Source organism: Aphis gossypii, chromosome 3 (genome assembly GCF_020184175.1).
Source record: "Aphis gossypii isolate Hap1 chromosome 3, ASM2018417v2, whole genome shotgun sequence".
Classification (NCBI taxonomy): Eukaryota; Metazoa; Arthropoda; class Insecta; order Hemiptera; family Aphididae; genus Aphis; species Aphis gossypii.
This window is the reverse complement of record NC_065532.1, coordinates 35,289,406-35,304,069: the sequence shown is the minus strand read 5'-3', so window position 1 is coordinate 35,304,069 and position 14,664 is coordinate 35,289,406. Positions and strand designations below refer to the sequence as shown.

Below are 14,664 nucleotides of genomic sequence, written 5' to 3'. Positions count from 1 at the left end.
ACGTATTAGTTGATTTTTTAATCAATTTACGGTTGTAATTGTTTTGATAATACATAAATACATTACGAGTAATTAATAATAATATACATAGCAAAATAATAATTAAAAATAATGGACAATACTATGAAACACATACGTCGTAAAATACAAATGCGATAAATAATATTTTTTAAACATCGCACTCTCAAAAAGTGTAAAATAAACTACACGTGTAATTTAAATATAATACATGATTTAGTTGAAATCACAACTTATAAATTTATATTGGCAATAAACATTATTTAGTTTTAAATTTCAATATAATTATAATGTAGACGATATAAAATATGTAAATTTACATTTTAAAACAAATCATTATTGTGTATTTACTTTAATCAATATTGAATTAAGTATTATTATTAATGACAAATTAATGACATAAATGTAATACACACAAACATGCACACGTATTCAAATATCTTAATAGTTGTTGGGTTTACTGACTCTTGCCTTTCGATTTATATGTTTTTTTATAGAATTTTAAAAACAAATAAAGAAATATGAATACGTCGACCAATATGTACAGAATAAATAATTTGGAATGAGTGCAATTAAACACAATGAGGCCGATACAGTAAAGTATACCTATTATAAATTGGATCTGAAAATTACACATAATTTGTTAGAAATACATTTATAGTTTAAGAGCTATGAATTGATATTCTTACAATTTGTATACGGGTTAGGTATTTTTTCCACCATAAATGTTTTTGCACGCTTGGCCCAAGTGCTGTTAAAAAATAGTAACTGTACATGACTACGTGAACAAATGAATTAATGATGGTTCCGATTGCAGCATTTTCACCTATTAGTTACATTGATATCGTAAAATAATTAGTAAACAATCGGATAATTTAATAAGTTAAAAATGTTTTTTTAACACTGTAAAATACATGTTACGAACAATGAATATCAGATATTATAATAATGTAAAACATGTTCGTAATATTACTATACCATTAATTATTATTGTATGTACCTATTGTGTCTATATAATTAAATCAATGCAACGCGGTTAGCGGATATGTGTATCCTAATTAAATTACTTGTGCCCCTAAGTTAAACCAATAGAAACTGTTAGGTTTTGGATACATACAATTTATTGAATTCTATTTTTGAATCAAAGATATATAAATTAAATCTGAAAATTCTGATAATTATTTGCTTATAGGCTTATAACAATATGTAGGTACGTAAAAATGTGTAATGTTTTCAGTACCTAAATTTTTTACTACCTTAAAAACTATTTTAATACTTATATTGTATTATATTCACGATTTTTTTATAGTTATTATTGTTTCTAATCATATAGATTCAAAAAAAAAGATAGGTACACTATTTTACAACCTGTAGAATAATTTTGTAACCTAACCTACTGGCTAGTGGCAACTATACATTTTTTTTTCGAATATTCTTATTTAGCTTATAAAATGCATTTATATTACTTTACAGAGTCAATAAAGATTTATTAACACCAAAGTGCATGCAACTTATATAACCTTAAAGTATTAAATTAGTTAACTCTTGTGAAAAACCTTGAACACTAAAACAACATACATTTTACTTAAACTTATTATGTAATACGAATATAAATATACAATAATATATTAAATGCTTACTTTTGATGAATCTGATTTGGGCAAAACAAGTTATTACCATGTTAACATGATGATAAACATGTAAAAATGAAATTTGCGATTGTTTTTTTTTTAATACAAAAAACACCTATTAAAAAAAAAAGATAAAAAAGATGATTTAAAGTATGTAGGTATATGATTAATATTATATATTTATTATCAAAGTAATTTTTATTTTAAAACATATTTTGTGTACTGATTAATGTATGTTCCCTTATTTTATTGTGTAAAAATAAGATTCGGTACTGACTGGAATTTTTTAATAAAATATACCTACCTACTTTTTGTGCATTATACCGATAAAAATAATACTACAATAAGTAATCTAAAAAAATATATGAATTCGTTTTGAAATTTACTTAAGATTGATAATCTCACTTTTTCAAACGTAAACTTTTATCCATTTCTTGGGGGCTTGGATGTGGTTTTAAAATGTAAACATTTAAATAAATTTTAAACCGTTTAATGATTAAACGGGATAAAAAAAAAAAAATGAAAAATTGATTGATCATTCTCGTTTTAACTTCATAATGAATTTAAATACTACCTATGTTTTTACATTTTTTATCTTATTACTAGTTTTATCACAACGGTGCATAAAAATGATAGGTAGTATTTACGCCTTTTTGTAATAAATATTATTTGTTGTCAAGAGATTGATGACATGTGCGTGCAGTGTTGTGTACGTGCGGGATCACACAGCTATCTCTTTTATCTAATAAACACGCTACACAACACAATATACTACAAAGTACACACCCATTCACAATAATATGACGGCAGTGCAACGGAAACAGCCTATACTGAACTCTTTAAAAACGGTCGGTATCGAGTCACATTAAAATGGCACCACACTCACATGCGTAAATTCTGTCTTACGAACGTAAAACATAATAAATTTATTACTAATTTTGTGTTATAAAATTTTTTCGATAATATAACTAATTGATATATTATTAAATTTAAGTTTCAGACAACAATGTGGGTGCGGTGTCTTCTTAACAAATCCTTAGTAAACTAACCCAGATCAAATATTAAAAGGTTATCCGAATAAAAGAAATCCATTATTTATAATTGTGTATTAACTTAAAAATATCATATTGTTTAACTAATATAATAATGATACAATTAGAATTTGTTAACGATTCTTCGTTTATTAGTTACGGGAATTTGTTAGATCATGCATCAGGGATTCATTTGGCGATATCGGTGGTTAAAAAAAAACTTGGCAATACATTTTGTTTGTATTTAAATATGGAGTTGGCGATAAAAACATTTTATTTTTATTTTTTTATGAATTTATATTATGTAAATTTAGTAATTTAAAAAAATTGTATGCATTGAATGTTAATTTATATTATTATTAGGTAAAGTGTTTTTTACTTACCGTATCTAATAAATCTATAATTTTTGATAATGCGAAGTACCACGAAGCAGTATGTATCTAAAATACATAAATCATTAGTATTATTAATATTTTTTAGGCAAATAGAAAAATAAACAAAAATTTTAATGTTGTACAATTCAAACCAAAGCTGAGATGGACAATACATTCGTTTGATACGAAGATATAGTTGACTTAGAGGGGGGGATAAAATTATTACACACTATAAAGTATAACCTTTTTTAAGATAAGTGTAGGTACTTGTATGATTAGAGTAAGTGTTTATGTTAAATACTATATTGAGGATAATATGATTTTAGATACATATTATATACTGATCCATTTTAAATTATATATATTTTATATAATACTACAACATAAATAGGTAGTTGTAAAATAATATAATAAATAATAATTGGATAAAAATTGAGAAAAAAAATCATTGAATTTTTTCAAATTATAATTTTCAAATTAAAGTTAAGCTAGTTAGTATTATATTTTTATTTTTTATTAAATTTTTTTAAACGTACATCATTGTGAAACAAAGAACTTATACGTGCCCCAGCCATTTATATTATATCCTATATTATAACAATAGAAATTTTTCTCATTATAGTTACTGCACTTCTTATTTGCTTATTTTTTGGTCTCTATGCTTAATTATTATTATTATTTCACGCATTTATAACTTCCTTTTTCCATAAAGTGGTACTATTTTTAAGAAAATTGCTGTTTTCAGATTTTTGCCTTTACTTAAAAATTACTATACATAACGATTCTTTGTGCCGAAGTGAAGTATGCTTTTCTAGTTTCTACCTATAAGAGATTAATGCTTTATAATTTTTATGATGAGCAAGTAAGTCAGTAACAAATGTGTAAGCTTTAAAAGTTTTCATTGTTAAAATGACTTAATTTTAAAGATTCAATTTTTTACATTATCCTGAGCTATTTTGGCTTAGTCTGTATTTTAAAATTTAAAATCCGAAGAAGTCAAGAACCAAAAATATGAGGGTGAGAAAAGCCGGATGAATTGGTGCATGCAAAGATACACATCATTCTGTTTGAACTTAGTATGGCGTACTGCCGTGTACTCAGATGACTTTTATCGGTGAAATACATTATCTTGGGGACATATTCATTATATAAGCATGAATGTAAAAATATAAAACTAAGGTAGTGTTAAATTATACTAATTCTGTTCAATTATTTTATGGATACCTGTTAAATAATATAAGAATGTCATTAAATCTAATCAAATTATTTAATTAGAATGTATTGTTTAGAGCATAAAAAAAGCGCTTTTTTTATTGAAATTGGACCTTAATATTAGTGTTTAAAAATATTTTTAGGTAAGTCTCAAGTTACTTAAATCTACAATAAACTATCATTGTAAGTTTGATAGTATGATATTATGTGTTATAATAGCAACGATTATAGGTTTATTTATATTATTATCACGACAGTCTCTTAAATAAATTATCATTATATTAGCTGTTAAAATTGCATTACTGTAGGTATATTACTATCATCGTGTAGACTCGACTTAACAAGTGATGATGAAATCGTCGACTAGATCTATCTTATATCGTGCCACGTATTCTACACAACTATATAGAGTATGTAGTTTTATTTAATTGCAACTATGTATATTATATAAATTTATTATAATATGTGAAATATATTTTATGTTTTATCAATAATGAAAGATAAATACACTTAATATGAATAATATATTTTTTTACGAATATGATCAACAATATTGTTTTTTTTTTTAATATTATTTCACTACGTGTATAATAGTAAATATAATAGGTCAAACATCTTTATGATATTAATTTGATTTTTAATTTTTATAATTTTTACAAACATCAAAATCTATATTATTAGTATTGTCGTTGTTGATATTTATAGTTTTAAGATTTTATAATAATTGCTTGTATACCTACCTAAATTGTGTACCTAAAGTCGTAAAATAGTGCTCTGGTGGCTTATTAAAAATCAATATTCCAGCTATTTACAATGGAAATAATAATCACTAAATTTGTAGGTATAATTGATAATTATATTAAAATATACTTTCTAATTTGAAGTAGATATTGTGCATAATATGTATATTGCATACACGTTATTATTGATATTATATTATTATGTTTCTTTTTATTTACAGACTTAGGTAGGACAGATAACAAAATTATTGCTATAGTAAAACAATATATGGATAAAAATATCATCGATTTAAAGATTTTATTTTTAGATATTATATTAAAGTATTAATACAGTTAAATTATTTATTTAATTTAAAATATTAACCTAAAATGTACAAACAATTTACTTAATTTATTAAATACCTACGGAATTCCATTGCAAAGTTATTATCGTCATATCAAACATAGACTAAAGTAATTTCTTGTAGCCAACATTGATTTAGGTTATTGGTGACATAGGTATCTACAAGTGCAAGTTTTTTTATTTACATTTTAAATTCTAATTCAATTTCTGTGTATTTTATTGAAGTGTATCGGCAGTTATATTTTCGTAGAATACTTCTATGTTAAGTTCTTTATCTATAATTGCTTCATTGATTCATTCACATAGTTTATCTAAATTTTAGGAAATTGTCCAAGAATTCTCTAGTGTCTGTTTTAAATCGATTAATATAAATACTTTAAAGACCTGATCTAAGAAAGTAGATAATGGATTTGCCATTGTTGCTCCATTCGTTAGTTTAAAACCCTAATTATTGAATTGGAAGATGTTCGTCTCATATATATATATATATGTGTGGTTTTATACAATTTTATTCTCCTTTATTTTTAATTATTTGATTAAATCGTTATTCATTAAGAAAACTAGGTATAATATCTATTGCAACTTAAGACCCATGGAAGAAATAGCTACTAAATCAAATTATTTTTAATTTTTACGTTTAATTATTTTTTGATTGCGTAATGTTGTTTCACTATGAAGTAATATTATAACTAGATTTACATTATCAAATGGCTACTTAATGGTAAAATAAAACACTTCTGTATTATGTACTTGAAGACATCTTATGATGTTCATATCAACATAAGACATATTTTAACCGAAAACCGCATATTATATATCCAGGAAAAAGAAAATTTTTAACTTCCGGAATCACTGTCCTAATTGCTAAATCAGGACCCAAATTCTATCTTTATAAATATTAAATTTCTTTAAATCTACTTAACCTAATTTAATATAAAACGTATATTTATCTAAATGACCGTTGAGGGTAAGGCATGTTAAAAAAATAAAAAATAAAATACTTTTTTTTTAAATTATTAACCATTAAGGTAACATTTGGCACCATTGTGGTATCATACTTTTTCCCGATTTATGAATATTTAGGTTAAAAATATTTTTGACAATTAAGTAAAAACTTATTATTTTATAAAATATTTTATTACTGTTTTTTTTTTTTTTATGAACGTCTAAAATCTAAATTGGTCATTGATAATAATGCTGATCAAATAAATTATCTAAACGATTTATAGGTTTTTTTTTTATCCAATTAGAAAGTATTTGTAATTTAAGTAATTTTGTATTAAGTATTAATTTAATATTGCAATGGTTTAAAATAATTTGTAATACTGACAATGAGGTACCAACAATTGCAATGTAAACAAAATTATATATAATGTTTATAATACTTAATACACAATAATCTTACCTCATGTGCAATAGTGCTTTTAGTAGAATCTGGATGACATAAATGGCTCCATAAATAACTAGCAACTTCTGGTCTAATAAATTGCTAAAATGTAAATTTCATTATTAAAATAAGTTAATGATCAATGTATTCAAGAATAGATTTATAATCATAAATATAATATATATATATACAATAATAAAATTCACACAAAAATTAATGTTCTAGGACTCTAGTTATAATAATTATTATTATTATGCAAAGCAACAATAATATTTATTGATATATTTATCATATTTTTATTTTAAAATATTTATTAATATTTAGTTTTTACATCTTTTCAGCGTTATTTTGTTTTTTTAAACATTATTATATTAACCATCTATACTCCAGACTCCTATTTGAATGCATGAAAAAATAAATATAAATTTGATAACTAAATATATTATTTTAAGATTGAAATAATTTAGTATGGTAACTGATCAACATATCAATTAATTAATGATATTCTACATACCTAATTTAATTAATATTATTATATTCAAAATGTTAATATATTATTAAGTATTATGTGTTTCCTTTTTCTTGCTAATGCAGAGCATACAAATTTAACTTTCAGAAGAATCCAGGATAAATGTAAAAATTTTATATACAGGCAATTTATAGTTTTAAAATACTCATGACTTGTTTCGGAATTAAAATATAAAAAAAAACTTAAAAACTTATACGCGTCATAGATAATATTTTTACTATTAAATTTAATAAAGGATTAATTTTCTACAATATTCAAAATAATCGTGTAAAATCGATTCTTTATAATGTAAAACTTTGTATGTTATGTGTTTGTAAGACATCGGTAACACATGCTGGTAAATCGTTTTTAGGAAGTCTTAAGAGTTAAAAATATTGTTATTAAAGTATGTTACTTATATGTGATTGATGATTAATTAATCAAATTATTGAATTAAAAAAAAAAAACGAATTATCAGGTCAATTTCAAATTGAATACATATTAAAATATTTCTTAAAATTATAATAATAATACTAATAATTGTGTATTATAACATTCATAATTATTATAAACTCACGTAAGTCAAAATGTAACTATTAAATATAATCTGCATTAAGTTGTAGAATAGGATTATATACTTGATGTTCATTGGTTTTCGCTTTTCCATGAATTTTGGACCAAGCTTGAGCACAAATGTCAAGTACAGTGTTAAAATAATGCATATTGACCTTGGTGAACTAACAAATAACCACGAGTCTACCGTACTGTCTAAGTGAAAACATTATAATATGAAGTACAAAATGTATTAATTGCAATTTTATAAAATGTTTATTATAGGAAAAAAAATTCAAATCAATTTAAATAAAATACACAATGATTGTACATTTGTACCTATTGATAATAATATCTATTGTAGAATTAACCTAGGTACATTTTTATATTAAGAATCAACTTACCTGACTTTATCTCACTGTATAATTGTTGTAAAAGACTAGTATGTGTTTCATTCATGATTTTGTGAATCAATTCTGTAAATTTATTTATTATAAAATATCGATTACCTAAAAAAATAATGATTAGGTATTAATATGTCATCTAGTCAGCCTCAAACAGTAAAGTAGTACTTCCAATTAATTTCAATCTGAGCACACGTCTATCTTTATATAAGCAAAATTTTAACTACTTAAAAAATTCGCTGAAAAATATTCTTGATTAAAATATGACAACGAATTTTCAATATTATTTAACAAATCTCACTATAAGGACGGTAGTCTTTAGAGAGCGACAAAACAAGTACTTAAAGATAAAACACCAGAGCTACCTATAAAAGAATCTAATGGCAGTTTTACATCCACTGAATCAGAGAAGATTGAACTTTTCAAACTCCACATCTATGAAACATTTTAACCACATTCAAACATTGAAGACATTATTAAGTTGAATGTGGTTGAAAAATATTTAAATTCTCCTCTTCCACTTACTTTGATAGTCAAATCCTTTAATCCAAATGATATAAAATATAACATTCAAAATTATTTATTTAAGTGGCCGATTACATTAATGATAAGTTAATATGACTATTAATTCCGATTCACTCATTGTATTAACTAATCTACAAAACCAGCTCGAAAACATGGACAGTTGGTTTACAAAATGGCGCTTCAAAGTAAATAAAAATAAGTCTAGGTATTTACATAGCTTTCACTTTTGGATTAGCCTTATATCAAAATGTATCTCTCTATGGTGTTCTTCTTTCATCTTCTCCATTAGTTAAATACATTAGTCTAACGTTAAAACAAAGATTAACGCAAGTCAATCATGCTAGAACTAAGGGACAAACAATATCGTTAAACAATCGTCTATGTACTATATTGAAAACTTAAGTTAACAATAATAATTATTAATTTTATTTTGATAAAAATTAAATTATTAGTATAGAAAACTATCCTAAAACTAACATGGACCTATAGCCTTCAGTTGTGGAGTAATGCTAAAAAGTAAAATCTAAATATAGTATTAACTTTCTGCTTCCTCTTTTTCTAATCATGCATCACATTATAATCTAAAAATAAAAACAATAAATAAAGAAGCAACATATTTTTATTAAAGATTTCATAATCGTCTAGCTTCACATATTAAATCTAATAAAGTATTTCAATATAATAGTATTTTGCCAAGACGCTGGAAGCGTAAGTGCCATCGAGATCTTTTACAAGACTAATAGAAAATAAGACATAGGTAGTTTTTTATTCGTTCTTTGTTATTATGTGTTAAACGTGATTAAAAGGCTCTAAAAAGTTATTAAATATGCCCTTAAACATCCAGAATATTATGCATTTTAAAATACACTTTTTTAAATTAAAAACTATTTTTTTTTACTATTGTAATGAATTCATTTTATTTAGTTACAACTTATAACTTTACAACAGCCAAGTATAACTACTGCTCATATTTTATGCAGCAATCTCCAAGCACTTTTAGGAAAACATTTTATCTGGTTAACAAAAATATGATAAAAATAGATAATAAATTTAATTCTAACAATTTTAGTTACCTATATTTAATTAAATAAAAACATCATCGAGGAAAATATTGATAAAATTATTTATTGATTAAAATAATATTTGTCAAAAAGTTTGAAATAGAAGAAATATGTCCTAAAACCAAAAAAAGCTCATAATTTCTTCATTTATATGCAAAATCAAATTAAAAAATTAGCATTGTCTTAGCATAAGATGTACTTATTTCTTATTTTTCTATTTTTATGTTTTTATGTTAGTGATAAATAATCAGAATAGCGATTTTGTGATCTCGCGTAATAAATAATCTGATACTTAGTAAAGTTGTATTTTTTCAATAATTCTGAACTCCATTTTATAAGTTGAGATAATACGTGTTAAATAAGTAATTTTTTATACGACGTTATGCTCGTATTTATTTTCTCCGTCTTATATTCACATAACGTATTACATTTATAATACCATAATCGATACGATTTTATTATTTTTAATATTAGAGTATATTTACCTATTAACAATAGATAAGACAATTATCAGTGTTCTCCTTTAGGTTTTTTCTATAACTATATTAAAACGTGGGATGTAAGAATGTTTAAATTGCAATTTATGTTGTACGTATATGTATGTAGTATCATACTTGGTATCTACAAGTTATAATAATTTACCTTAAGATTGAAACATCGCATGATTTAACAAAGTAATTATTCTAAAGGTTGAAGTGTTTGATAACAAAAGTTCAATTTATTCTAATGTTAAAAATAATAAAACTGCATTGTCGCTGGTAAATGTATTTCGTTATGATGTGTACGAATGAAGAAGGTAATAATCATGAATCCCGTGATACCACACTATCGAGGCCGTGATTGATTATTATTTTAAATCTTTTTTCATAAATATTACACGTGAGTATGAGTATTTCACTTCTCAAACTATTGGTAATGATTCAACATAAATAAATAGCTAAGGGTAGAGTTGTTAAATAATACCTATCTGTTTTAATTCTTTTAAATCGTTATTTTTATATCGGCACATAAAATACGTAAAATATGAGTAAGTATTTTTTTTTTAGCTTTAATTGTAATTAAGTGGTTTCATATTTCCTTCTTTTTAATTTATGAAAAATTAAATACTACTAAATTAGTTACGTGCAATGTGTTATATTCTTAACAGTTTTTAGTCCAATTCACATTAAATCAATAATAATAAAGAAAAATAATATAAAAATAAAATGATAGTTGTTGATATTACTATTATGATAATAAGTTAACAATAAGGAAGAAAAAGAAAGAATTATTCGTATTGACATACATAAAAATAATAAAAATAGATATATAGATAAAACGATATTAAATGAAAATAGAATATGATAGATAATCCTTTATTTACACAATTTGTCTTCCAAATGTTTATTAAATATTGGTTTTAGACATACTATAAAATATATAATGTAAACGCACTGTATGTGTTATTAATTATTATTTATTATACAGAGTACTATATCCTATACAGCCATATAACTATGTTAGTTTTCATCAATAACAATAAGAATATTATTTGTATAAACATTTCAAAAGTTATATCTTTTATCATTTGCATTGAATATTCAAATAGAAAATGCGGAAGTTGTGATCAATAGTCCTAACACGGTGAATACTGTATAGCATAATATAATTACCCATCAGTTGTGACTGCTGACTCATGGTAGAAATATATAATTGGCTTATTAATAAAATAGATCCGAGCATTCGATACACCGTAAATAGTTGAAATATATATATATTAGTTAGGAACGTATCTGAATACGTAGCAGTATTATTATTAATATTGTTTTTCTGTATTCAAATATTTCAAAAGATGTTCGTTGACATATTACAACATACAAATGTTGGTTATAAATTTATAATATTTAAAAATAATGAATTTTTAGTAAATTAATAAATAGCACTCGTTGTACGTTACTACATTAGATTAGTATAAATACATTGTGTATTTGTGTTTAGTTGATTATAAAATACTTAATAGCAAATAGTTTTCAGTTCTTACGATTAATATTTTTTAAATTATAGCAAATAATTGAAATAGTGTTTTCGTTTAAAAATATCCAATCTATGACAAAAACGGTGGAAAAGCGGACACCACTCATCAGTATAGTAGGTGACAAGTGAGTTACGGTAATGAATGTTTTCAAATTTGATGTATCATTGTATACGAAAAACAATTTTGAGAGGAAACTGTCTGCCATCAGCCTAAATCATTAAGTATGAGTCGTGTATTTCACGATACGTTTTTTGATATTGCTATTAAAGTAATTTATTTTACTTTTAATATTTCGATGGATTTAATTTTTGAAAAAATACTGTAACTATTTATTATATTATTAATATTTAATTAATATAATAATAAATTATATTATTATTGTTATAACATTTTGAGTCAATACCACTTAACCTACCTCAAATTGCGTGGATAGGTTCATGGTATAAATAGGTGATTTCTTAAAATTAATATACACATATTTTCATACTTTTGAAAATGACATTATGTTTAATAAAATTCATAATATACTTAAAATTCTTAAGTCTCATCGAATAATGATTTTTAGTTGCGTATAATAAAATAATTGACATCGTTATTCATTGTTCAAGCATGTAATTTTGTCCAAATTCGAACTTTAAATGCACATTTATACATAAAAATTGTCTATATATTTTTATATTGAAATAAGAATTATAAATATGGGATCTTGCATTAAATTTTCAAGAATTTTGACTAAGCGAATAATTTTTAATTTATATTTATTGATTTTAATTTTGTAGAAAAGTACCTAGAACAGCTTAAAAAAATGAAATTTAAACTGGTTTAGTATAAAAATGATTGTTTTTCTAATTTGTATTTTCTTTTTTCTTGATCTTTAAGAAAAGTACTGGAATATTTTAATTTTTTATCTTTTAATGTACCTACTAAATTTAATTTTCCACTAGAAATCACCCTCAAAGTTTAAAATCAAAGCGTTTTTACTGTCCTAAAAGGCAATGATAGAAACAAATTGTACTATATATAGTGTTTACAAAACAATAATCTAAGTAATACTTAGTAAAATGTTTCAAGTTTTAACGATGACTATTTTTTGAATAACCTACAATAAAATAATAAAAAGAAAAATCGTTATTGTATGCATGTTAACCAATTTTATCATTATACTTTGATAACGTTCATAAAATATTTATGCTGTGAACTTAACACGAATTTTGCATACAATTTGTATGTTTTTTTTTTGTTATCTAAGCTCAAATACGTATTTGAAAATTATATTTTCTCAAGTCGAGAAATTGCTATTATAAATGTTTTATTAATTATAAATTATTTACAATTATTTGATTATTAATTACATAGATTAAAAAAATAAAATCGACTTTGATGAGTAAATATTTCCGTTTTTTAGTATATTTTTTTTACTGTCATTAAGAACTCAACAGCTTAAATTTTTTACTTTTTGACCTCTTTCCTTGAAAGTGCCAATTAAATCCAATCTTCTTTTAGAAACCACCATCGAAGCATTTTCACTGTTCTAAATGACAATGATAGACATACACCAAAAACATACACATACACATCATTGTAACATTCATTTCTCAATTTATTAATAATATAAAGTAAATATTTGCACAACTTTCTATGGTTTTATTTTTTAGCTATAAATAAAAACTCATAAAAATACATTTCGTTCAAATCAACTAAAGTTGGATTAAATGCACCTATTTGTCAAGGAAAAGAAATTTTTAATAATTTTTAAGAAAATTATCACATTCAGTTTAAATAATTATTGCTGTTGTTTATTATTTTTTTTTATATTATTTGTTAATTTAAATTTTAAATGAAGTTAGAATGTAACTGACTAAGCAACGAATGTTTTTCATTCAATTAGAAATGTTAATTAGTGTTTCTTTTTTAAAATGTATTAAATCGATTTCAAATGCGTTGTAATTTTATATATAAAAAAGAATTTTATTTGATTACTAATTCATTTTAAAATTTTACAATGTGATATAATATTGAACAACAAACAAAAATAAAAAATTTAAGGTATATTGCAAAGATAAATTATAAGTTTAGTTTTTGTTAGATCATTTTTGCAGAAAGGTTCTTATACATTTTATCAAAAGTTGAGCTTTATTCTTTATAGAAGATACAGAAATATTTAACTTATTCTTTCCCTTTTTTTCTCATATTTCAATTCTTAATAACAAACAATTCAACATGGTTTAGAAAAATAATTCTATTGTTACGACAGTTTAAATTTAATAATATATTAATTTGATTTAAAGTTTAAATAATTATCTTACCTTTAAAATATAAAAATAGCGCTTCTGTTGTTTTCAATGCTTAACTTATCATATTTATTATTGTAAACGAAATATTATCAATTAACTTAATAATAGTGCTGCCAAATACTGAAGTTTATTAGTCGAGAATACTCCATACGGTATACACGAAACAAACTTCTTAACTGAACAATATTCTTTCAACGGCTTTGTCAATATATCAACTGCACTAAAACGTTTGTGATTATCCTATTAATTATAGGTAAGTGACGTAGGTATACTTAATACCTAATCAAAAATCGTAGATAATAGATAGGCAACTCGTTTCTGAATTATTATGTAACTTATCATTTGTATACTACTATATAGTGTACTTACATTTTAATTTGAATAAATCACATACTTTTATAAAATCTTTACAGATTGATTTTGTTAAAGCTTGTATTTTTCAATGTTGTTTGTTATTAATTGTAACAAATTTTATTTAGTACATTTAATTGAATTGATTAATACACTGTTGATAATAACTTTTTAAATATTTTATTGAACACATTTTACTATTTATTTATGACTAATTTT

General features: G+C 23.3%; 1 protein-coding gene across 3 annotated transcripts; it reads right to left on the bottom strand.

Moving 5' to 3' along the window:
- Positions 1-208: 208 nt before the first annotated feature.
- Positions 209-14,319, bottom strand: LOC114124150 (elongation of very long chain fatty acids protein 4-like). 3 transcript variants are annotated; one of them, XM_027987332.2, is made up of 8 exons: positions 14,107-14,319; positions 8,201-8,272; positions 7,822-8,012; positions 6,755-6,838; positions 3,064-3,120; positions 1,659-1,764; positions 708-844; positions 209-640 (listed from the first exon to the last, which is right to left on the bottom strand). In XM_027987332.2, exons 2-8 carry the CDS (start codon positions 8,253-8,255, stop codon positions 476-478), a joined length of 795 nt encoding a protein of 264 aa, XP_027843133.1. In that variant the 5' UTR covers positions 8,256-8,272; positions 14,107-14,319; the 3' UTR covers positions 209-475. The 3 variants fall into 3 exon arrangements, with proteins under 3 accessions (XP_027843133.1, XP_027843132.1, XP_050060505.1); XM_027987331.2 differs by having other exon boundaries at positions 8,201-8,305; positions 14,107-14,318; XM_050204548.1 differs by lacking the exon at positions 14,107-14,319 and having other exon boundaries at positions 7,822-8,008; positions 8,201-8,305.
- Positions 14,320-14,664: the final 345 nt, after the last annotated feature.